The sequence below is a fragment of the Platichthys flesus genome, chromosome 16 (assembly GCF_949316205.1).
Source record: "Platichthys flesus chromosome 16, fPlaFle2.1, whole genome shotgun sequence".
Taxonomy (NCBI): Eukaryota; Metazoa; Chordata; class Actinopteri; order Pleuronectiformes; family Pleuronectidae; genus Platichthys; species Platichthys flesus.
The window spans coordinates 8,051,381-8,077,288 of NC_084960.1; the positions used below are offsets into that span (position 1 = coordinate 8,051,381).

Here is a 25,908-nt window from a genome sequence, read left to right on the forward strand (position 1 = left end):
TAATCTGAAGCCCAGATGCATTTTTAAACCAGAGTGGCTTAATTCATTATGACTTAAGGCATTATGTAAGCCCATGCGGCAACTGATGTAAGATGTGAATGCATGCAGTGTCAGAACAGGAAGAGGTCTGTAACAAATAGCATCTTCAGAAAGCAGATGCCAGCAGAGCACCCACGAATGACCTGCTCACCTAAACAGCCGGCTCGCTGTGTTTCTATCAATATACCTACACACAGATATGTAGACTGACTCTCTATCTCTCTCTCTCTTTCTCTCTCTCTCTCTCTCTCTCTCTCACACTCACTGTCACACTCACACTCACACTCTCACACACACACACACACACCTTTCCATTTCACCCATGTCTGAATCAAACATTAGGAGAAAAGAGATTTGAGGTGAGCTGCAAATTGCAATAATCCTCCCAATTATCACGGCGGTAATTACACAGCATCTGGTCGTGCGGCATGTCTGATAGTTGTTGGAAGTTGTAATTGCACAGGACGGCTTGCTATAGATATTGGAACACATCTGAACGACTGCAGCGCTGCACAGTTCCACTCTCACACTTGTGTCCCTGTCGTGTGTTCACAGCAGCACTATAAGGAATGCATGATGCATATTTGCCAAATTCAGCTCTGTGTGTGAACGTGCTGCCTTCACAGACACACGTGCATAAAACATGGCACTAAACTGAATTTTATATTTACATGCAAATGGAGCCTGCACACGTGGGCATTGTGCCAGTCTGTGCAAACGTGCATGAGAGTGACACGTGCAAAATGAATGCATGAATACCCTGCGATGTGCCGAATACAAAATTAAGATGGACCTCCGGGTGCCAGCAGGCTGCTTAGCACTGAGGAAGATGATGAGAAACAGCAGCCATGCAGCAGAACTGGCATGAGCTGGATCCCTCTCCCAGTTACATAAGATACACAGCAAGAATAAAGGCAGAGCGGGGGGGTGAGAGAAGAGGAGGAAGGGGAACAAGAAAGGAAGAAGGAGAAGCCAAAATGGAAGGAAGAGGGGTGTGCTTGGGATTAGTCACGGGGGCTGACAGGAGAGAGAAAATGTGGGGAGAGAAGGTGTTGAGGCAAGTCTTCCGCAGAACGTTTTTAAATGTGGCAGAAAGATGAGAGCGCTCTGGCTGCTCTGGCAGAGAGGTGGCATAGAAATCTGACAGAACTGAGGGTTTTAAGTGGAGGGGCGGACAGAAATGGCTGCAAGGAGCCGAGTGACAGAGAAGGGAAAAAAACCTAGAAATATTGGAGGGTGAGGATGGATGGGGAGGATGAGACGACGGCAGCATCCTCTGTACTGCACAAAGTGGGAGGCCAGGGGCTGTCTCTCAATCTCTCTCTGTCTCTCTTTCTGTTTCCATGACTCATGAGTGACAGGCAGGGAAGAGGATTCCAGTGTGTGTTGCTGTAGGTGTGTGTTATGTCCTGTGCGTCTTCCATGTTTGCATGAGCATTTGTGATCTTGCACGTCGGCTGACTGGCTGCATGTGATCATGTCTCTTCTTGAGAGCTTGGACTTGAACTTTGTGATTTTACATTCACGTCACGATAAGGAAGTGACAAAGACGGCGACAAAGAAAGACGGAAAAAAAAGACAGAGGAGGAGCAGTTTGTCTGCTCGACATGTTGAGGATGAGCGAGCCTCTCTCTCTTTGTACCCTCTTCCTTTTGTTTTATTCCTGTCGTTTTGAGATGGGGTGTAACCATGGTTATCAGGGGCTCACCAGAAAAACAACACACTGTTTGAGTTAATTAGGAGTGTGAGTGTGTTTGTGTATTTGTGGCCCCTCTCACCCCTTCTGGTGTGTGTTTGTGTGTGTGTGTGTGTGTGTATACAGCTCCAGCACTGTTTCTTTTTTCCATGCATGTTTTTGGTGACTCATCTCTCTGAGGAGCTGATTGATGTTAACATATAACCAGCGGCTCTGAGGGATGGATGTAACAGGTCTCTTAATCTGTGAATACTAATTGTCTTGTAGGGTAGCAGCTCAGTCACACTTTATAGTTTTGCTTGGCTGATTTCAGCAAAATGGAGTTATGGACACATTTTTTTTTTTTTTACTGCTATGGTGTTTCCTGCAAATTAATCTTTACTCTATTACTTGTATATACCGCTTATACAAGTGGGAACATCTTGTATGATCTGAGCAGGTAGTGTACAGGTATTTTAAAGCGCTTATGCTGAAATCAGTAGAAAACCGCACTGGAGCAGTCGTTGTCATCTTACAGTCAAAATCCGCTCTAGTCTATTGGCTGCAGATCCATCAGACCAGTCCTCTTGAGGTTTGTCTTCTTCTCTGTGACTGACCCATTTAATAAACCACAAGCTGGAGGGGCTGTGTGTGACCTGTAGCTTTGGCTGGTGTGTGTTTAAACTGATGGAAGCTGGGGATATCCACTGTCCTTCATGTGGTATGTAAATACTGCAGTGCAGTCTATTTGTGGACACTGGCAGGTTTGTTTAAATATCAAAACTACAGTGGCACGCAGTAGAACCCCCCCCCCCCCCCAACCGCCTGTAGGTCCAACTGTCCCCTTATGAAACCCCATGTACATCGTTGCAGATTTGTAAATTTGATCTGCACCAAAATATTCTTCTGTTTTTCATCAATATCCATGACATTAGTTTCTGAGATATCAATGAATATTTCAGATCTCGCAGTGTTGAAGAAAGGGAAAAACTGTTCTGGATCAGCCTCCTGATCCAGTTCCACACCAAAATTGAATGGGGTCTTACTGGGGTCAAGTACCAACCCTCCACAAAATGTGGTTGTGTAGTTCTGTGTGTCATCTTGCTGACAGATAGACCAAAATACAACCTCCTTGGTAGAGGTAGCTACAGAAAGACAAGAAAAATGTGTGTGTGTGTGTGTTTGTACTTTGCTTAAGTGGATTGTTTAATGCACTAATGACTGACTCAGCTTGGGAAGAATTTCTGACAGTTGACTGTAACCTGGCAAGATGTGTTATGCGTGTGTGTGTGGCTTATAATACAGATCATCCTCCCATAAAACCATTTTCAGGTGACAGCACTGATCGTCAGCACTGATCGTCTCAACAAATGTAGTATTTGTGTGTGTGTGTGTGTGTGTGTTTGGCTGTCTGCCTTTTGTGATGAATCAAGAAAAGGTAGACTGAGACAATCGATTTGGAATACATGCTGTTGTTTTTTTTCGGCGGGACACTTCTCTCAAAAGTACACAAGTGTTTGTGTTCGTGCCCGAGGCGCTGTGTATTTGCGTGTGCAGCGTGTCGTGCATCGTCTCCAGCCTTGCTAGACGGCCCTAGATGCCTGATAGTGAGTCAAACTGCTTGTCCGCAGTAGTTCCTTTCTCTGTATCTCTTGTTTTTTCATTAAAATATGCATGACGCTGCAGCTCTCCTGTCAGTGCTCTGGTCACCGGTTCGCTGGACGAGACTGGACAAATAACACAGTTGAAACTCTCCTTAGCAGCATTGTGGCCACTCTGCCTCTGACCTTACTCTTTTGTTGATGAACTGAAGGCAGCTGATCTGGGCTTTTCTGGGTTTGTCGGTTTCTTTTCAGCCATGTTTGTGTTGTTTATTTCAAAGTGTTGAAACCTAAATGCCCTTAAATGGTTAAAGGGAACTTTAGTGTGTTTTGTGCTCAGGAAGGCTTCAGTCATTCACTCTGCCTGAACTACTGCCCTTTATTTCCTCGCTAAAAACACAGCAGTGGATGATTGTCTGTATTGTCCTGCACAGGCGGATGGTAACTGTGGAAATCACTCTCTTCTGTTCTGTAGCCTTCCAAACATGTATGACCAGAATGACTCACTCCTTTTTTGCTTTGTCTCCCCCCTTTTCCTCCACTTCTTTGACTTTCTCTATTGCCTCTTCTCTGCTCCTTGTTCTCTTCATCTTCTCCCTCTCTGCCTTCTGTTCTGTTGATCTCTCAGAAATGGCGTTCCACCCAGTCCTCCTCCTGCTGCTGCTGACTGTTGCTCATCGTGCCAGTAGTCAGAACTCCGAGGACTCTGAGGCTCTTCCAAGAGGCTGTGGCTGGGGCCTTGAGCCTCCCTACACCCTCCTCTGCGACCTGGACTCCATCTGGGGTGTAGCTGTTGAGTCTGTGGCTGCAGGCGGGATCCTGGCTGCCATCTTATTAGCTCTTGTCCTGCTGTGCCGTTTACGCCACATCAGTGAGGCTGAGAAGCGCAGCGCCGTGGGACCCCTCCTCCTGCTCCTCCTCGGCATCCTTGGCTTGTTCGGCCTGAGCTTTGCTTACCTGATTGATCAGGATGAGTCGTTATGTCTGCTCCGCAGGGCCCTTTGGGGTCTCCTGTTTGCCGTCTGCTTCTCCTGCTTGCTAGTGCAGGGTGTCCGTCTGCGCAGGCTAGGCCAGGAGCGTCGGAGCCCTGGTGGCTGCGCCCTCACTGGCCTGGCGCTGGGTTTGAGTGCAGTGCAGGGCATCATTGCTGCTGAGTGGCTTCTCCTGACCGTGCTGCGGGAGGGACGAGCTGCCTGTCAGTACCTACCTGTGGACTTCTCACTAGCCTGCAGCTACGTACTAGCACTCCTATTGGCAGCACTAACTGCCGCCTCCCTGGCCCTGTGTGGGAAGTCACGTCAGTGGCGCTGCAATGCCATTTGGCTGGTGTTGACCTGCCTGCTTTCGCTGCTGCTGTGGGTGGCCTGGGTGGGCTTCTATCTGTACGGAAATGCCTGGCTGGGGAGGTCCCCGGACTGGAATGATCCGACACTGGCCATCGCTTTGGTGGCTCAGGGCTGGCTGCTGCTTATCTTCTACGCCATACCTGAATCACACATCTGCCTGAGAGCCCCACCGCAGCCCACTGCCCCGGATTACTTTGACACCTCCCAGAATTCAACTCGTATGAGGGAGACCAGCTTTGATGAAGATATCCCTCTCTCTCACCGGCAGTTTGTGGAGAACCAGGGCTACGGATACAGCGATGAGAACACTGCAGGTACTGTACCATCCATAATTTTATAGCAGACTGGCGTAATATGTGCTCACAGTGCATTCAAGGAATGTAGGCCAAAGTGAGTAATAGAACATCAGGAAATTTGCATGTGTTGCTAGAAATAAGTACAGGAGGAAATGTATGTGGTGCAGGATTACACTGCAAGTGTGTCTCCCTCCAAGATTGATGTTGTGAGTCATAGTGAGTAATCTCCGCCACTCTGTGTACTCCATACCAGGCTTGAGGAGCGGTGGCGGTGCCGGGCAACACAACAGTAACACCGCCACCAGGCCCAGCGCTCCTTTCCGCAGCAACGTCTACCAGCCCACCGAGATGACCATGATCCTAAATGGGGGAGCGGTGAGTACATCCTCCCAGTCTCAGGTACACGCCGCTTACACGCCACTCTCTCAGCCGACCACGCCGACGAGACTGCATGCACATTTGTGCGTTTCCAGACCGTACGCCATTGCACAGGAATGAGGGAGAGGTGTGAGTGTGGGTGTGCATTATCACTTTGCGTGTGTATGTTCACGTGCCTGTGGTTATTGTATTAAGTGGACACATGCATGGATGCGTTTGTCACAAATGGTCACTCATCTGTTATCGATTTGTGTATCGTTGCCTGTAAATAAGCCACAGTGCTATCTGTCCACTGAGAGATTGGAATGACTGCCAAACAACAGTTCAACACACCACTGGATGCAAAAGTGCTAAAGCAAAACTCTCTACTGACCAAAAGACAATTAGTCATCACTGTTCCCGAAGATTGCTGCTAGGTTTTTTGATAAAGTCAACAAAGGGATAGCAGACTTCCCATTGTGCTGCTCTGCTTAAAATATCATTAGTTTGCGTGAACAGTTTTGTGCATCCATTTGTAAGGAAAGGTTAGCTTAAAGTAGGTCATTTGGTGAAATTCAGTCATTTAAAAACGTAACATTTAACGGGTTCTTCCTTGATGCATACCACATACTTCCACTAAGTTTAGCAGAAGTCCGTACTGTAGTTTTTGTGAAATGCTACTGACCAACAAACAAAAATGTCCAGGAAAACCTTAAGTCTTTATACAGCCCAGAGTAATGTCTGCAGGGACAACGTCCACCATAAGCCGGGTAGAGGTTTGAGCATTTGCCTCTGTGTATCACCTTCTCTGATCTCTTACTGCTGTTAGCTACTGAATGCTTATTTTTATTTATTGCAGTGTGCATGCAGTGTCAGTCTGTACATGTCTGAATATATGATGCTCTTCAGACTGTTTATCATTTTCAAGCTTAATTTGTTCCTTCCTTAGGTGCCCTCTGCCCCTCCAACCTACACAGGGAGGCAGCTGTGGTGAGTAACAGGGACTGGAAAGAGGAAGAAGAAGAAATTAAGAAGAAGATGAAGAAGAAGAAGATGGAGAGAGTGAGGAGGGAGGGTTCCAGGATGAGGGGACTGCCTGGTTGTGTCGGACATGGATCGCAATCTGTGTACAGACTTTAACACTGACTGTGTGCCAATCAACTTGTATGATGTATGAGTGTGTGTGTGACTGAGCGGAAAGTAGGGTATGGAGGACAGAGCTAAAGCTCTTCCAGCACAAACAAATCTCTACAGAAGAGTTTTAGAAACTCAAAGTGTGACCAGAAACAAAACACACGCTGACTCAGATCAGAAAATATAAACATGCAGTATTCTTTTTCATCTGATTTCCTCTCCTGAGACTGAAGCACTGTAAGCATCCTTGAAAACTGTGAAATGTATTGCTCTTTCCTGCTGTCTCGCTCTCTCTCCCTCGCTCTCTCTCTGTCAGTCAAAATGTCTTTTCTGCTGCGCCTCACAACGCTGGCGCTCAAGTGGAAACATTTGGCTCTGTCCTCCATCCATCCACAGTGTAGGTGAAGACAAAGCACATGGGCAACTGTACAGCTTGAGCACTGCCCGCTTCAAAAGAATCCAGCCTCTGTGGGTGTGTATGTGTGCAGTAGAATACAAGAGGAGAGAGTGCGTGTCTCAACTTGACCCCTCCAACAAACCTACCCCACCACCACCAACAACACCACCACCCATTTCCTCTCTCCCCATCTCTGTACTCCTCTGTGGATATGACACCAAACTCCTGTCACCTTGACTCATCCTCCCACCTGCATGGACACTATTGCGAAGACAAACTGTGAAACCCTGAACTGCGCTGGGGAAAGAAGTTCCCAGTGACCACAGACACAACAAAAGTAGCTTGGAGCACCTGACCAGTGGGACCACAAGCTGCTAATGAACTGCTGTTAGATATATACGGTGGAGTAGAGTGGACTCTCATTGGACAACGAGGGCGTCAGTCGTCAACGGGGAGGCACTGATTCATGAATCTAGGTCAGACTGCTGCGCTGCTCTCCCCACAACTCCGGTGGCCACTGGCGCTTTTGAAGCAGCCAGGAGAAACTGTCACTTTATATCAGCAGGAAACAGAGCGAGGAAATGAAATGGTCTCCCGTTCTTAGTTCCTCTATCCGTGTTTAAGTGTGGCGCCTACGTCAGTGTTGTGTATTTTATGCGTGTCAGGAGTTGGTGGTTGGGTGGAGTTGGGATTTCAAAGTCAAGGTTGCGCTCTGGTGCTAACTACTCCTTTCGCACGGCTTCCAAGCGAGGCACAGAACTGCATGCGGAAACCCTGGTGCAGACGGCAGTGAAACAGTGAGGGGACGGTTATACATAGAGCGGCTGCGGCTGGTGTGCAGAGATATCCCATAGCCTCACAGAGATCAGATTTACAGTGCAAGGTGGAAAGGACGAGATCAAATGCAAAAAGAGGGAGAAGGGAGGGAGGAAGGGGGGGGGGGGGTCCATGCGACGGTGAGATCTCTGGGACTTCCGTCACTCGGCCTCCAAACAGTGGGAGAAAATGGCTCCCTCCCTGGTCTGTCCCATGTGTGTTGCTGTGTGTTCTGTGGGGGCGGCTGTGCTGCTCTTCTCTGTGGGGTTGTCTTCTTTATCTGGTGAAGAGTCTCTCTCCCCCTCCTCCTCTTTCCTCCTCCTCCTTCTCCTTCTCCTCCTCCTCCTCCTCCTCCTCCTCCTCCTGTCTCTCTGTGGTCGACTGTAGCTGAAGTCCACGTGCCAAGAAGGACTCCTGTTTCACTGGTGTCTCCGTTTCACTCCCGTTCCCTCCATTGTGACCCCAGCTCTCTCTTTCACCCGAGACGCTGTGTACATAGTAGTGCTGTAAAGCTTTGCTTGCTTGTTTACTTCTTTTTTTTTAAAATGTAGGCTGAGTTGAGACACCAGTGCCATATGACCCACTGGAGAACTGACTACTGCAAACTGTTTTTATTCTGGGATATTTTTTAAAACTGGTTTGCTTCGTGTTCAAACACTGCTTACTGTCACATTATGCTTTTTATCCTGCTGGTGTCTTTTAATTTTTTTAATTAGCATTTTTGGATATGTTTTGCCAACACTTGATATGCTTATTTTTTTGTTTGATCCATTTTCAGGAAAATACATGATACATGATCATTTATAGGGGTTTACAGTGTGTTTGTGTTCTCGGTCAAGACAGTGGTCCACTCTTTGTGGGATACATATTTTTCATGTTTTCTGAAAAATTACAACGGCTGTGAATACTTTTTGGCATTTCATGCAGTAAACAATGACTTACACTGCGAGACAATTATAATAAACAGGGCAGAGAGGGCAGAATCCATTTGAAGCCCATCAATAGTCATTTCGCTGAGCCCCTTGTCTTACAGCAGCCCTCGACAAAGAAAAGATTAAGGGTCAACTCTTCACTGCTGCTGTATGTTTATGTCTTACCCACTAGCTATTCTAAAATAGGACTGGTCAGCAGGCCAGCTCCGTGCCCAAAGAGAGCTCTGTTTGGTTCAGAAACAGGCTGCGGGCCCTGGATCCCTGAGTCGCCGCCCATGAAAGAGAACTGTCCCTCAGGGTTTTGGATGGTCAGCAGTTATGAGACAAAACTCTGGAGCTTAGGGGTGGGGGGGGTGGGGGGGGGGGTCAATTCTTGTGATGTTTTCACTCAATGTGAAGTACAAAAAAAAAAAGAATAACATGTGACTTTGTAGATTTTGCACTTGTCAACTACCTATCTGTGCATGCTTATCACACCATTTCTACATGTAAGACCTTTCTCAGACGTACTTTTGAATACTAACTCTATTTATGTAAAAGGTCATGTGAGAGCAATCATAATTTCTGTGTATATCAAATGACACACATTAATGTCTGTGCTTTCTTAAACACAAGAGAGCTGGTTCTTGAGAAGCCAGGAGATTCACGTCAGGGGGAAACGGTCCAAAATAGGAACAAAATGCCAACGACACTGGACCTAATAATAACTTCCTCAGTTAGTTTCAAGACAGTAGGGGAATAAAAAAAAAAAAAAAAGAAAATCTTCCGACTGGTATCGTCTCTGTGTTTAAAATCAAATAGACTGTGGTGATATTTGCACAAAATTTCTATATGTTATATCTGTCATCCCTGGGCAGCCTGTTCAAAGACCCATCCTCCCTGGGCTTGACACGTCCCTGCTTGTCCTCTCCCGATTTGTGTTGCCTTCAGACTGTTCCAGTGGGGCAGCTGACAGGGGTGATACTGGTTTCCACAGCTGTGACTGTGCAGTGACGCAGCATGCCTATGTATAGAACTTGATTCCCCGATTAGAAGAAAAACAACAAAAAAATAACAAAATGGTTCAATCTCTTGTTTCTGTAACTGATTCAGGAAAAAGCTCAATAAAAGTGTCATGTTTGTAGTTAACTTTGAGTGGATGCTGTGTTTTATTTTTCTTTTCTTGGGTAGTAAAACTGTATTGGTCTTTATACTTGAATCGGACTTGTGTAGCATTGTGTTACATTGAGCATTATTCTCTTTAATAATCATATTATAATGGTAATGAGCGGGGTGGGGGCGGGGCTTATCAATTCACAAAGTGGCCCAGGTATGATAAGGCCTCCGAGTAGAACCAGTGTGCGTTTTTTTTTTCTGTACCAACCACCACAAACAAAAATTTGAACAAGAATTCTCAATTGACGCCATCGCTAGTGGGAAGCTCTTGGTGTCTCTTGTTGCTGACCCTAGATGAGCCATGCACACAACCCACTGCCAGCCAGCCTTTTCTTCTAATGCACACTTTATGTTAGTTAACTTAATCCTAGATATAATAAAGGGATAAATCAACCAAAAATGTAAATTCACTCATTATCTACTCACCATTATGCTGATGTGCACAAAAAAAACAGTTTGGAGTTTCAGGGATAAACAGTGTTGCAGCCAAATCCAATGCAATTGGACATTTAGACTAAAAACATGGTGTAAATTACGCCATTTCGAATTGAATTTGAATGTCAGGGCTTACGGACTAATTGGATTTGTTTATACCTAACCCTGATGCTCAAACACCAACCCCTCCATCGGCATAGTGGTGAGTAGATAACAAGTGAATAACATTTTTTTTGTGAACTATCCCTTTAAGGACCGAACCGCTATTCCTACTTCTCAAGAAATTCCATTGGGCTATTTTAGACCAAGTCAGCAACTCACAGACATAAGATAAGTGTTTTAGGGGTTTGAATAATGTTGAGCATCCTGTTTACATTAAGTTATGGTGTTAAGACAGCTTATAATCGTCAGTTATAATATTTCAGGTTTACTCAGGACTCTCTGTGTGTGAACTCAGTTGGATTCCACTCTTCTCCCTCCAGTGTGGAATCGCAGCCCAGAACCAGTTGTTATCTGGCTTCGCTCTGACAGCCCTATGCCCGCTCCTTCCTGCTGCTGTGTGTGATCCAGTTTCAGTTGGGCCCAGTGCTGCCAGACCCTGCGGAGCTGGCTGCACTATCAGATGTCCGCAGAATGAAATGCACTGTTTTATCACCTGCACCCAGTGGCAGCTGTCTCCCAGGAATCCACATACCTGCAGAGGAAGCTACACGACCCTCCCCATGCCTCACTGGGCGGAGGTGTGCATCAGTGACTGGGATGGTTAGGAAAGCCACTTGTCACAGAACCACAACCTCACTGCTCTGCAGTCACTGGAGAGGAAACCAGAAGTATGCGTTCAGGTAGGCCAGGTTCAAGGAGTGATGGCAACGTGCCAGCAGTGCACTTTGTTCACTCACTTTAATTGACAGGCAGGAAAAAGACAGTTATCGCCTGCACAATCTTTTAAGTTGACATCAAGGAAAGCAAAGAACTGCAGTCAGTTCAGCAGCTTGCAGTTTTTTTATCCAGAATATTTTAGCAGATAAAATTTAATGAACTCTCCAAGGCTGATGTGTGACATTTAAGATCCTGTTTGATCGCTCCCTGCCACAGAGACAGACAGCTGAAGTTGCCAGACTCAGCAGGGTTCCAGTGAAATGTCAAACTATTCGGCAAAAGACCAAAACACATCAAATATTCTAACTGTGCTGTTACATGGGAATACAGACACAAGATATAAAAAAGAAAAAGGATTGAACATCATTCAGTGTGAAATCCTTATAACTGCGGTTGAACTGTGCCTCAATGTATCACACTACTTTTATATGATATACAAAATATTAAAATAGAGGAAATGTTATTTTTATTGTATAACAAGTAAAGTTTGTTGATATAATACAGTTTTTCCATCTTTGACATTTATCAGCTTTTCAATAACATATATGTTCAAATATTTAACTAATGAAAAGGATCTATATAACAGTGTTATTATCACTTGTAAAATGGATCTAAGGAGGATATTGTATTGTGTATTTATTTTCAGTCCACTATCAGATTGTCAGTCACACACCAGTGACATCTTTTGCTTTCATGATAAGGTTGTTTACTCTTCTTATAAACAGAAGAGAAAATTCTGCTGTGTACGCTGAGTCACCTTTCACTCTGACCTCAGTTCCTGACTTCAATGGAAATTCTATAACCTCTTTTGTACAGTAAACTGTACTGCTACAGAAAAGGGAAATAACAAGTCAAGGAACTATGACACTTATATTCCAGTGAGCTATCAGCCAGAGGCGCTGGGAGGAAATATCAGGTCTGTGACAAGAGGTTTCCCTTCACAACAGTTTCATAGATGAACCAAGCTGTTCCTCTGTTGGGTCAGACTCAGTGTTCCATCAGAAAAGAAAATAAAAGCAAACAACTAATCAGACAAGCATCTTGACCATTTCTAAGCTTGATTGATTTATTACTTGTTGAATAACAGACTTTAATCGCCGTTAATTGCCTTTACATATACAAAACCCTGAACACAGAGAAAATGTTTTCTGTTAAAGGTACCACGCGTCTAGCTCAGTTTGTGTTGTCCGACAAACGACGCGGATACTGCAGTCACGCTGCAGAGGCTGGGGGTCAGCCACTCACCAGCCTCAGGGGTCATCCGGGTGGTGGGGGTGTGGACCACAGTGCTCTGGGGGGTGGGGGAAACCACTCGGATGGACACATCAGAGTTTCCAGGCTGGGGGCTTTCTGGAAGATCTGTCATAGCTGAGCCCACTGCGGACAAATAAGAAGTGCATCTTTAATTCGACTGTAATATGACTTTTGTTTTAAGCACTTAATGTTGCAAATGTTTAAAAATATGTATGACACATCTTTGAGCATTCTGCTGCACTCTGCTCTCCACTGGGGGAAACAGTTTGGTGCATTAAAAAAAGAAAACTCTTAAAAAATGTAAAGCTTATTCCTCAAGTGCTCTACCAAAGCATGAACAGGAGGCTTCTTTTGTAAAAATTTCACTGACTTTATTATGCATAGATCAGTATTTTGAGAAAAATCAAGAATTAAAACTCTTAGACTTGAGTTTGATTATAATCTGAGCATCCTGTCTTTGGTATGCACATGATCCTAATGTCTAAAGACCTAAACAAGTTGTCTAAAGGTACCACAAAGTGTTTTTCCACATGATAATTGACCGCTAAAGTCGTGTGGGTTGAAAAACAACCAGTTACTGACACTTGCTCACTGTGGCAGCTGCAGAGCTATTGTGGTGACCTATGTGTTATTGGCCAGTTAAAGACAAAGGCTTTGACATTAGGTATGTGGAGCTATGATGAATAGGGCTGCTATATTTGACCAGTCGTTCAACAACAAGAGCCATCAACAGATTATAAACATGGTAGTGGAATGTGTTGTGCAACATTTACACAGTGATTACTGTGGTTGTGTCTCTGAGGTGCATCGTAATAGTATATGAAGCACCAACATCTGGACCATTGACTGTAAATAAAGATGGATGACATTTCTCCACTCCTCCTACTAGCCTGAAATATCGTAGCCAAAATACCCTGCATGCTAACGCTGCTATCTCGCCCATTTGTAGCTACAGTCTGTGCAGTAGTGAGACAGGCTCAGCTGTCAATAATGAAGTTGGTCCCCATTAATATAGCATCAAATAACTAATTAAAACCACTGACTTGAACAAACATTGGTGTTATAAAAAATGACAGAGAAAAATGTAGTTAACGTGTACTTTCACTTGCAATTTGGTCCCTGTCTCCTCCACTAACATGGAGGAGGCAGGGTTTAATGATCTATACTGATTGAGGCTTCACATTTGCACAGCAGTCATGTTGTCCATCCTTATATCTAGACTATGATCAGGAGCAGCCCCTTAGTACTTTTCTTTACGTTCTAAAATGTATTTTTCCTGATCCCCTGCAACGACCTTTAAAACCACGATGCTGTAGATCTTTATAATAAAGGAGGAAGATATTTAAAATGCAAAGTACAACTTGTACAAGACATGAGACTAATTTGCTGCAGCTAACACATTAACTGTCAAATGGTTATTTTGTTTAATGACATACTATTGGCAGCAACGTGAATTTCTAATTGGTTACACCTTCTCTGATTAACTTAAATTAGGAAGAAAAGGTGTGTGCCAGGCCAGCCTACTACTTTGTTTGAACAGTGCTTGCACTGATGGTAAACATCCACCATGTCAAGCTGCAGTCAAGGACAGGCCTACAGTGATTCATGAGCTGTGGAGAGCTGCACCTGTCCAAAGAGCCATGACCTTTTGACCTTAGAGTATCATTGAGTGTGTGAACTCTGGGTTACTTTGCTCTTTGCCTGATTGTTGTTCTCTCCATCTCTGACAAATTCTGATTCCAATCTGTGACAGGTGAAATGGCAGAAGACGTATTGCATGCTTGTCTCCTCGGGTCAAATGAGACAAGTGCAGCTGTTGCTGGATCGACTGAAAGAGCGCGTATACACTGAGGGGGGGGCTTCGCCAAATAAGTCCTCACTCTCCATCTCTCCACCCCTGTCTGTCCCAAACATGGGTAATTTATCTGTCAGCTGCTGGAGGGCACTGCTTGCTTCATCGCATCCAAAACAACAGCAAGCAAAAAAGCAAACAAACTGCAACCTCAGCACCAATCTCCTCCCCTCCTTGCTTCTGTCTCACACATTTCTGGTTCTCTCCCATTCTCATCCATCAAAGAGGTCCGAAAATGGCTTCTATTCAGAACAAGAGTCTGGGGAGAATCTCTTTTACACTTACACGCCCTCTTACAAACAACCACAAGCACATACAGACATCCGCAGGCCCCCTGCTAGAATGTCAGGTCAGCAGTAGTGCTGCAGCAGCTAGCAGCAGCAGCTCTGTCTGGCTGTGGCACCCTGGTGGAAGAATGTTCGTCAGCCTGCCGCTGCTGCACCGAGGCCTTTGTTGTGTGGAATGTGTCGGTGTGAAACAAACCTGCGTTTATGACAGTGTTGTCAATTGTTCGTGTGCAGCAAAAACAGAGATGCTACCATGACTGGCTTGTTGGTGGACGCTGGAGTGCTTGTGTTTGTCATTGGCTGTTTGCATATTAATTGATATCCTCTCATTACAGGAAGCTCACATAGTGTTTTCTTACCTGCTTTTGACTGTCATACTAACCTGCTAGCACTGTCAGATTGTCTGTAACACCCATTATTTAATAAAACACTCATCTGAGGAGGCTTCTTATTTCCCCAACATAGAACTCGCTCAGTACAAAGAACAGTAAATTATCAGGCCACTGTGGCACAGAATACTTTTGTAAGGAGAAAGTTAAAATTAAAGCAACCTTATGTAAAAAATTTACCTTAAAATCTAATAAGAGCAAATATTGCCTTTCATTGCTCCTCCATACCACATGGGCCTGTTTTTACACTGTATCAGGCCTCCTCTTATTTTAAAGTAATTTCTTAAAGATAGTTGATGCACCTAAAATTAAATGAAATTAATATTTTTACAATGCCAACGTTGCTTCATGCATTTTTCTAAAACTATCAAAAATACAGTGTGTGTTTGTGTGTGTGTGTGTGTGTGTGTGTGTCTCTTACGCTCTTTGAGCCCTAATCCCAGTCAGTGACACTGGACATGGGTCTGCATTCTCAGCTGCTCTACTCTGTCCTTCATGTGTGCACAACACTGTACACACAAACCCACACCCATTCTTTATCCTTTCATACATCTCTCTGCCTTCATCCCCCCCTTACCTCTCTGCTCTGTATTTCCTCTCTTTCGTGTCATGTCCCCACTCAAGATCCGTGGCTCTCTCTGTCACAAAAACACAGCCTGAGCCCTGCAGACGCTTTCTTTATCACCTCAGCCTGTAATTTTCCCTCTCTTCCTCCCACTCTCTCACCTTGTCACTGTCTCTGTCCCTGGCCTCATTCTCTCTCTGCATCACTGTTCTCGCAATCCTTATCTCACTGCCATGCTGGGTTAGGGTTGGCTATAACTCTGCAGTGTCTGTGTATGCCTGAGAATGTATTGTGCACAATGTAATACATACGCGTATCTGTGTAAACGCGGACAGTAGTTTATAGGTTGACATCTATGCATTTATCTTGGTGTGCTGCCCGCCTATCTGCAGCTGTTGTCGGCCACAGGAAAAAAGTTGAGATCAATGATATTGTGTTGCTAGCAAGTGTGAGGCATTTGGTTGTACTGCATGCGCTTGTGTGTGTGTGTGTGTGTGTGTGTGTGTGTATACGCCCTCACCTCTGTGTTCTTGTTGGGCCCAGAACTGCCTGACCGATTTGGCAATGTCGTGGTTCTCTCTCAGTTGTTTTTGCCACTGGCGCAGCTCCTGTACATCTGGCCGTGCTCTGATCTATAACACACACACACACACGCAAAGGCAACACATGAATGAATCCAGATAAGCCAACATCATCAATACCTTAATTAAATTGCAAGCTGACCAGTACTATGAAACCAGTAGTGGCCGAGTGATATGTGTGTATCTCCTTTTCTCATTAAGTGCTTCAACTGGGAGAGTGGCTTTAAAGTCCTTAAAAAAAACAAAACTTTAGTTTCACAGAAACTTCCACCTGGGGTCAGAGCACCAAAGTATATTCCTCTCATTATGATTTCTTTCTTTCAAATTTGTCAGTAAGTCTCTCCTGACTGAAGCATTATCTCTTTTAATAGTTTATTTCACCATTATATTTCAAGGAGTGTGCTGCTGCATCTCATTTGTTTAATTGGTGATTTTCCCCATGAAGCTACTTATAGCTGATATCAAACTTGTAATATTATAATCCTCATTATTATGGTTTCAACAGGAGGGACCTGATGAATTGATACTTTAATTTAGCTGCTACACGGTTGCATAACTTTGCTGTAAACAATGCTGCGTTCTGTGAGAGTGTTATGTAAATGTAATGAGCTGTAGAACTAGGCCTCCTTCTCTTTCCTTTTCCCCCTCCTTTTGTTCACTGGTCAACTCTTGTGTTCCCTCTCTTCCCCTTCAGCACTCAGGTGCGCCTCTCCTCAGATACGTGCTTTCATACCAACACTCCCCTCCCGAGCACGTCAACCCTCTCCACACACTGCCCTCCTCCCCACTCTGTATTCTCCTCCACCTCCCCTCTCCAAGGTCTGCTTCTCCTCCAGCTCCTCCCTCTCCATTCGACCCCAGCATTTTCCCATGAGTTCCCTGCTTGTGTGGCGACAATAGTGTTGCTATTAGTGGTGGATATGAAAGTGGGCCTGTTACATATGCCTGGTGATGGGTTCAGGGGGGGAAGACCAGAGCTCCAATAGTTAATTCACGGGATGTCACAGCGCCGCAACAGGCCCTCTGGTGATGGGAGCAAACTATAGAAATGGAAATAAGGGGTGGGATGGGGGTGGGGGGACCCTGGAGTCAGCCTTGTTATCCTTACCATTGCCTGTGTGTGTTTTCTTGAGTCTGTGCAGCCATTTCTACTCTGTGTCACTCCTGTTGTTGTGCTGCAAAAACCTACACCCTCCCGATTTAAACTCCTTGATTTTGTCGTCGTCAGATCTAAATGACGCTTTGAAATGTGTCCCACACTGTTCTTAGATAACTGGCTCTGTGAACACACAAGCTTTCTACAGGACGTTGACAGCTCTGTGCAAAAAGAAAGAAACAAAGAGCTAAGATCAGTGTGTGTGTGTGTGTGTGTGTGTGTGTGTTTGTGTGTTTGTGTGTGTGCGTGTGTCTGTGAGCATTATGAATCCTGTCTGTGTGCATCAGCATTCTGATTAGCAGTGGCTATTGTTTTGACTGTGTGCATGAAGATGGCCTGAGAATCTCTATGTTGAATACATCGGAAAATATCTAGGACAAGAAATTATATATTTCTCATTCATTCACTAAAAATCATAGAAATTCATTCATTCACTAAAAAGCAAACAAATTATATGAACTTTTGATGATCAAATATCTTGTTGCTATATTTGTCTGTAGCACCGCCCATGTGACAGGGTCTGTTTCAGAGTCAGTCCTCTTATGCGGTGTTCAGGCATGAAGCTTTGGATTAGAGTGGTTAGAAAAATTAGCAAGGCATTGTAAGCCTGTATGCATTCACACGCATATTTGACATGCACGTGCTGTAAAATCACACAGCAGCACAGAACACTAAGAAGAGGGACTCCATCCTCCTCTGTCTCTCAAGGCTCACACCATCAGCAGCACAAGCACAACCCCCAACAGCCACACAGAAACACAAACTGTGCACTGCATGCCCTCATCAAACACGCACCAATCCCACTGCACAGCCTCTCTAGCTGCCTCCGTTTTTGTGCAAAATCTGCCTGTGAGACAGAGCTCCTCGCCCAGTCCCACACTCTGCAGCAGCACAATGGCTTCTGTTCAAGGGGACTTGCTGCAGTCGCATTAACCAGTCACAAGGACAGGTTGCATGAAGCCACAGCCACCGTGTACTTTAGCTACCCTTCCCTTGTCGGTTGATTCTCCCTTCATGGTTTGACCGGCCACTAATCCAGTGATCTGATTCTGTGGACCCATTAGTGGTTATACTCTTACCCTACTGTCCTTTGTAAGAGCACTTAAAAGGTAAGCAAGAATGAAAATAGTGTCTGTAGTTCAGATGGAAGAGGGTATTTGATGAATACCCGTATAGGCCCTTCTATCGGATTCTGGACCAGGATGCCCCGACAGACCCGACTCTGCAGGAGGGGGCAGTGAGGACGGGGAGAGCCAGCGGTTACTGGATGTCCTGAGTGCCTGTGACATATTTTCTGCATGAATGCCACTGCATGTGACCTGTCACTGTCTCAACACTGGACCCGAATCCAAACCCTTCCTTTATCTCTGCCCTCAGATCATTCAGCTGGAATCACAGACCTACTTCTGCTGTTGACGCAGCTCTTTGTGTGCGTGTCTGTGTGTGAGCGTGTGTAGGATTCTTTCGATCGGCTCTATTAGTTTATGTCAAGTGAAATACCATTCAGTGCTCTCAGTGCCCCACTTCTTAACAATAACTGGGCCTGCTCGTCCAGGAGCACTTTCCTCAACCATAGACAGAGTGTGTCAGGACTGATAATATAGTCCAAATGACTTCAAAAAGCTAAATTAAACAGTAAACCTATAACTTACTAGTCTGTGGTTACCATTACAACCAATCTATCAATGTCATCATCTACATTAGAGTATCCGAAAAACAAAACCATCTGCAACCACACACACACACACACACACACACACACACAGAGCAAGACACAAGACACTTGGCTTGACCGGAATGTGATTTATTAAGTGAGGGTAGATAATAGCCAAGATGTGGTCAGCCACAGTGTGTGTGCTTGTGTGCTTAATGAATCTGCAGGAGACAGTGGAAATGAGTATGATAAAAAGCCCTACTTAACCACAACTCCCATAATATTGACAGTCTAATTGTAATCCCTGTTTATTACACAGCTATCACATACCTCCAACTCAGCTGACTAGACCTGAGAAGTCTCACTGATCCGTGAAGTGTATATGTTTACGTGTGCTTGTGTGTGTGTGTGCATGTACATACTGTATGTGTGCATTACAGCACCAGGCATGGATGAATGGATTAGAGTGTAAAGGAGATTATGTAATATGTTCAGACAGAGCAACTCTTCATAGTTCTACGTAAATGAAACAAGAGACAATCGCATTGGGTCGATGTAGTTAACTAGGGTGAGTGTGTGTGTGTGAGTTTGTATCTGTGTGTGTACCATCTTTATCGCTGCTCTTCTCCAGACCATGTCCTCAATATGTTTGGATGAAAGAGATTAATAATGGAGGGATAAAACTCTACTAAAATACCCTCCTTCCTTTTCTCCTGACCCTGAGTCTGTCAGTCTTTCTAACACACACAGACACATACACACACACATATTTGCACACATACACATGCACCCACTGCAGTCAGCGCTGCGTCAGCCAGGTTATATAACATCACACAGTGTAAGAATGGGGGGGAAAAGAAGGTTCATTGAGGGAGGCAGAAGAGTGTACTGATAAAATTAGAGGTGTGCAATTTTCATCATAATTATTAATAACTATCATTATAGCTACATGTTAGAATATTTGGGGTTAGGGTTCAAAAACTAATATTAATCATTGAGCCAAATGTGTTTTTTGTTTATCTTTAGCAAAATCCCATGATCCTATTATAGTCTTGTAAAACCCAACGAAAATATCTCAAGTACTTAAAAACATCACACTGGGACAGATTAGGGTGAAATGTAACATGTTGTTGTTCACTTAAACGCGAAATCGTCAAACAATACTTTGCATTAAGAGTTTACACTGGGAGAGAATACGTGACGATGTTGAATTGTCACAAGCTGTTTGAGATCCACATTCTCTAATGGCGACAGAAACCCAGAGACACAAACAACAATACACCCATATACATACACACAGGAGCAAGTGAGGTTGTGCGTCAGTGCTGCACAGCTGATTGTGCTGATGCCCTCGTCTCTGCTTTGTCGAATGAAATACCATTCAGTGCTCTGACTGCCCCACTTCTTAACAATAACTGGGCCTGCTCGCCAAGAGCACTTTCCTCAGACATGCTGGGAGTGTAACTGGACCGATAATATAGTCGAAAAGACTTCACAAATCTAAATTAAACATTAAACCTCTGACTTACTAATCCGTAGTTACCATTAGAACCAAAATATCAATGTCATAATTTACGTTAGAGTATCTCAAACACACATTTTCCAAGATTTGGCTGCATATAATAGAGAGACTAAATGTAAAGCTTATAACGATCAGAGAACAATGCCCCCTCATATGGTGTCATGATGACAAAAACCATCAGTGCTGCACAGCTGATTGTGCTGATGCCCTCGTCTCTGCTCTGTTGCCCACTGGGTTGCATTGCCTGTCAAGAGCCTGCCTCAGTGCCTACCCAAAATAACAAAGTAACTCCACCCTGTGTATCTTAAATAAGTCATGTTCCTCTGCACGGCCAAGTCTCAACTCAGAAACCTGATTGTGCGGCGTTCACAGCCCCCCAGTGTCTTTAGGATTTAGCAAATTCTGCATTTTCTCATTCTGCATCTTGCCCGATTGCTACACTAAGGCCACTCTGGAGCACCGTCCGTCCATCCATCGATCCGGAAATGTTCCAAACACACCCTGAGCTTTATCCTTTCCAGATATACCCTCCCATTCTCTTTTATGACTCTTCCAGGGTGTGTCTCTCTCTCTCTTTTTAACAAATCCCCTGGGGGGGCCTGTCTGCAGTGCTATCAGTGGACCAACTGAGCCTCTCTTAGTTCAAAGTAAACACAGAGCGTAGTGACAGGCAGCTGACTCCCTGCTGCCACCTTGTGTGTGCAGAGGTCAATTAGATTTTGTGACGTTGAAGGGGAAAAAAGAGGAAGTGTTGCCCCCTACTGGGTATACAAATGATCCTCATCTGGACACTTGCAAATTTGTGCAAATCTCGTCATGCACACACAAAAATTCAATTGCATACAAAACTACCATTAATGGCACCTTACAGCACAGCAGGACTCTACAACTTAATCATCCCACAAGCATGAAGGTTATGAAATAACAAAAACCTTCTGGTGAGACAAATAAAAACATAACTCCCCCCGCTTGCATCCTTACACGACAAGTGACTGGGTTTAACTGTGTGCGGAGAAACAGCGGCTGATTTCCTCTGGTAGCGTCTGTGTAGGTCTATTTATATCGCAGTACAGACCATGAGGCCCATACAGGAGGGAATTAAACCGTGGCATCACTGATGACATAATCAAGCTGCTGAATGAAATTGCAGTCCCTGTGGAATAGGGGGCTTTTCAGCAGGAGAGAATTATACAACATCATCTCACTGTAGGCACATGCACGCACAGGAGGGAGCCTATTGTATTTTAACTCACACACACTCTTTGGTGCGTGCGGTAATTGCAGGTCTCCATCCTGCTTCAGACATAAAAATCCATTTCTGCAGTATAGCTTCTTGATTTGAGAAGTTTGGACGGTGGTAATTAAACCAGGGAATCCCAGCTAAAGGTATGTGTAAATATATAACCATTGTCATGTATTATGCATCCAGGTAAAGGAAACATTTTTGTTTTTTATTCCCGACCATTATTTTGAAATTGAGTTTTGGGGTTTTGCCTTTGTCAGAAAAGTGTAAAAAACATTTTGCTGAGTCATGTCCAGTGTACCTTGTATCCCCTCCAGAAAGCCTGAATCAGCAGAGCCGCCTGGTCCTCAGTGAGCAGCAGAAACAGAGGGATGGGACGTCTGGGACTTGAAATAATGGGAAAAAGAAAATAAGAAACTTTGTGACAGACAGAGACAAGACAGGCAGCCTGTCGAGATACATAGTCACAGAACGTTTCTGTGAAAGTTAGAATACAAATAATACATTTATGTTTTGCACAATGAACCCCCTGAAGATTGGATTTTTTAACCCGGTGAGAAAAGAGAAAGAGAGAAATTTTATAAACCAAAGAGTTTCATTTCTTGATAAATAGTGAGTTTGCAGGTAACAGCTGTCTGTGTGTCAGACAGGTGACCGGCTGGGGACACACTCACTGCATGCTGAGCCAGTCCTTGACAAAGGGGATGTCACAAATGTTCACCGGAGGCCGTCCTTGTCTGCGGGGGTTGTGGCTGAGGGAAGAGTGAGAGAGACACGACGCATGACATGACCACCATTTTTCACACACAGCACTTACAACCGGCCATTGGAGACAATCAATTGTGGAGTGAAGAGAGAGTTGTTAAAGGAGGGGAGGGTCTTACTTGTACAGCCACTCAGTTAGGAAGTCACAAGGGTTAAATGCTGTCACTTTCCTCTGCAACACAACAGAAGGGGATCAATGCCATGCAGCATTGGCCATATTGTACAATTTCTATCCTTCCAGTGCAATTCCTTACAGTCAGTGGTCATTTAACAATATCATATGCCTGTAGGTGGATAATTTGTCGGGTGTCGATCATGTGAAATTCAGACCTGGAAACAGCCGTGTTTCTGAGCTTCTTTTAACAGAGCCTCCAATCCAGGCAACAACACTGGGAACACCTCCTTTTCAATGAAGTGTGTGACAGGACCTGACACACACACACATAATGTTCAGACCGGAGGAGAGAAATATTTATGAACAAGCCAAGTATCAACTCAATGCCCCTTTTAGTTGAAAATCAAATTAAGTTTTGATTGAGGTCATTTGCTTGCGGCGCCTCATCAAATTGCTTTAATTCTTCCTGTGTACTTTCTGCGTACTTTACAGTAAAAGCCTGCAACCTCTAATACATTTAATCATGAATACATCTGACGGTTGTTTATTGATTTCTCAGTGTATGGAATGCCTGATAAATAGTAAAGGAAAAACACATTATATATTATTTTAATTTGTCTGTAACTGTTAAAAACTGGGGATATGTTGAGATTTTGAGAAGTTGGTAGCAGATGATTAATGGCATCTTTTATAAAATTACTTAAAAATGAGGCTGGGCGAAATGGATATATATAATTTTGCTCCTGAGTGAAGGTTGTGGTTTTTTTATATAGCTTTATCGGCCAGACCCAATTTAAACACAGTCATTGATCCATTTTCTTTCAGTCTATAAAGCACTATATGGGTTTGGGGAACCAGAGGTTCTTACTTTGGAATTGTGGCGGTGATGTCCCCTCTGCTGAGTTACCAGCAACACCAGCGTGGGAGAGAAGCGTGGCAAAGTCTCTCAGAGGGTCACCGTCCTTAGGCACCTAATCAATCAATCAATCACATTTTATTCATATTCACAAATCACAATTTGTTTCTTAGGGTTTGACAAGGTGTGATCCTCCTCTGTTCTTAACTCTCAGCAAGTGTAAATAATATAAATATATATTATATTAACAGGGGGAAATCGTAGAAACCTCAGAGAGAGACACATTTAACTGAGAACATCAGCAAAACAACAGTTTGTGACAAAATGGGAAAGTGTGTCAACGTATTTGTGCATAAGAAACCGGAGGAGCTATTGTCAGTAATGGTTGAGGTTGTGAGTATTGCACATCAAGCTCGTTGTAACTGTAAATGAAACCAGGGGCTGCTGAGTCCATGTGTGTGTGGCTGACCTTGGCTGTGCCGAGTCCATGCGAGACTGTAGAGTTTGTGCTGTCGATGTACTGGGAGAACTGGGAGCCCACTGAGCCGCCGTGTGTCCCACCGGGATAACGGGGCTTCTCCGCTTCACACTCTCCAAACACACACACAGAGTCAACGTGAAGTTACGTGTTTTTAAACTTCAAAGCCACAACTCAGACAACAACAACCAGCAGCAGCTTACCATCACAAACCTGCTGCCACAGGGATTTCAATGCGCCGCTTGTCTTCGCCATTATACCGCTTGTTTCCTCCTCCACTGGTCGTCAAGGACGGGACAGTTTCCAAGGAAGTGGTTGTTATTGTGCCACGTGGGCAACCAACTTCCGGTGTAAACAAAAGTCTGATTTTCAACTTCCAATTAGAAAGAAATGAAAAAAAAGAAATGACGTACATACGTTTTCTTATGATCACAGCATTACTTTTTGGACAATACGAAATTAAATATATGGCTTTAGTTTTCTTAAATTATCTTTCTTAAAAAAACGATTCCTTGGTTTTCACACAACAAACCCATGTTTCTATAAATAGTAATTAGAAAGAAACGAAGGGAATAATACCCATGTGAGCGTTTTTACTAAAGAGCTATAATAGATCCGTTCGTTTGCACTTATTCGCTTTGTTAATGAATGTCCTGTGAAAGAGGGGCAGGTTGTCTGAGGTGATTCTTCTTTCTGCTCCTTTTTATTCAAGATTTGAGATGTTGTCTTTGCATTTAATGGTTTTGATTGGTCGATGAATGAAAAACGTAGAATTAAAAAGTTCCCATATTCGCCACTGGAGAGCAGCAGATAAAGATGCAGAATTTGAAATTCATGTATTCATGAAAATGAATGAGACACAAATCTACCCAGCATCTAATAAAGAGATTATTATTTCTGAGTGTAGACCACACGGTGAAAATGTTATGAAAATCTTATTAAGTTGTGTTAACGAGGCTTACCTCTTTTCGGCAGTAGGTGGTGCTTTCACTATCACCACAAACAGACATAGATCTGTTGAGGTCAAAAACACTTGTTTCTCTTCAGATCGTATAAATCGTTCAGCTTTGCAACAGTCCAAGACATCAAAGCAAACTGACAACAAGGAATTATTTGCTTAATGCACCCTTTTAAGTTTTCTTTTATATAAAGCCTGGGTGGAGTTAAATAGTAAGTCACAAACAATTGTTATTCTTTCAGCTTAACATATTCATACTAATAACATAAACCTAATTTTCCACTGATCCTCGCAGAAGGGGGAAAAGTGCAAAAGAGAAGGAATTCAAGAGCAGACAAGAACTTGAGGAGATGAAATAAATGTTCATCGTTTACGAGGATAACGAGTGCCAAGTAATATTTTGCAAGAGAAAACAACTCATGATGAATGAGTGTAGAATTAGAGACGGTGAAAGAAAAGTTAAAACTGATAGAAGAGTTATGCGAGTATTTAAATAGCACAGTTTAACAGGTAACAGAGGAGGCAGAAATATACAAATGGATATGCAAGAATCTGACACATGACTATCAGGGGCCCAGTGAGGAACTGGCGACGTTCAAGTCGAGAAAAAGGTGGCAGATGACACTAGATTTCTAGAGGCAAGTGAGCGGAATCAGAACTCCAGGAAAGAGAAAGATAATCTGCTAATTCAAAATCTGGGGCTCTTTGAACTCCTGCTGGAACAGGAGAAATGTTTCAGTGCTGACCTCAATATCAAGCTCTGTGAAACAAATGCTAAGATTAAAGGCAGACTGGAGAAAGCTTTGGGAGAAATAGAATGAAGTCAAAGCAAAGCTGATGGCTTTGTAGACGTCTTGAACATTCACAATACAAGTCATGATACAAGCTTGTAACGAATTTTGTGAAGCTTGGTTAAGCCAGACAGAATTGCTGCGTTTAAGGGGGCGCTGTTGAGCCATTTACCCCGCCCATTTCAGGTATTTTTACCTATGTCCACTAAGGAGACGTGTCTCTTATTTGATAACTTAGGGCTTTTCAAATTATACAGATTTTAAACTGGCAGACACAAACATATTAAGTGTTTGCCTTCATTCAAGATTAAGCTATATGTTGTGATTCCAGGACCAAATTAAGGATAAGTACCAGTGTTTTGGAAATTCTTTGCATTTGT

The 25,908-nt window shown here is 43.9% G+C and overlaps 2 protein-coding genes across 3 annotated transcripts in view; one reads left to right on the forward strand and one right to left on the reverse strand.

Annotated features, from left to right (window-relative positions):
• The window catches only part of gprc5ba (G protein-coupled receptor, class C, group 5, member Ba), a 13,599-nt gene extending 3,878 nt beyond the window's left edge, over positions 1-9,721 (forward strand). Inside the window, exons 2-4 of one of the 2 annotated variants that reach the window (XM_062408716.1) lie at positions 3,944-4,975; positions 5,211-5,356; positions 6,264-9,721. In XM_062408716.1, coding sequence (XP_062264700.1) covers positions 3,946-4,975; positions 5,211-5,356; positions 6,264-6,308 — 1,221 coding nt within the window. In that variant the 5' untranslated portion in view covers positions 3,944-3,945 and the 3' untranslated portion in view covers positions 6,309-9,721. The remainder of the gene's footprint in view (positions 1-3,943; positions 4,976-5,210; positions 5,357-6,263) is intronic. The other variant, XM_062408717.1, reaches the window with a different exon arrangement.
• A 1,283-nt stretch (positions 9,722-11,004) lies between these two features.
• On the reverse strand, positions 11,005-24,099 carry iqck (IQ motif containing K). Its single transcript, XM_062408532.1, has 9 exons — positions 23,983-24,099; positions 23,771-23,892; positions 23,314-23,416; positions 22,661-22,758; positions 22,450-22,502; positions 22,240-22,317; positions 21,867-21,951; positions 15,930-16,041; positions 11,005-12,439 (listed from the first exon to the last, which is right to left on the reverse strand). The coding sequence occupies exons 1-9, from the start codon at positions 24,032-24,034 to the stop codon at positions 12,231-12,233; spliced, it is 912 nt and encodes a 303-aa protein (XP_062264516.1). The 5' UTR covers positions 24,035-24,099; the 3' UTR covers positions 11,005-12,230.
• Positions 24,100-25,908: the final 1,809 nt, after the last annotated feature.

Bases quoted from the DNA above. Each gene is read 5' to 3' on its own strand.
- iqck (XM_062408532.1), bottom strand. From the start codon at position 24,034: ATGGCGAAGACAAGCGGCGCATTGAAATCCCTGTGGCAGCAGGTTTGT. The intron at 22,759-23,313 runs GTAAGAACCTCT...TGTGTGTGTCAG, and splicing joins ATCACCGCCACAATTCCAAA to GTCCTGTCACACACTTCATT. The intron at 16,042-21,866 runs GTACACTGGACA...TGTGTGTTATAG, and splicing joins CTTTCTGGAGGGGATACAAG to ATCAGAGCACGGCCAGATGT.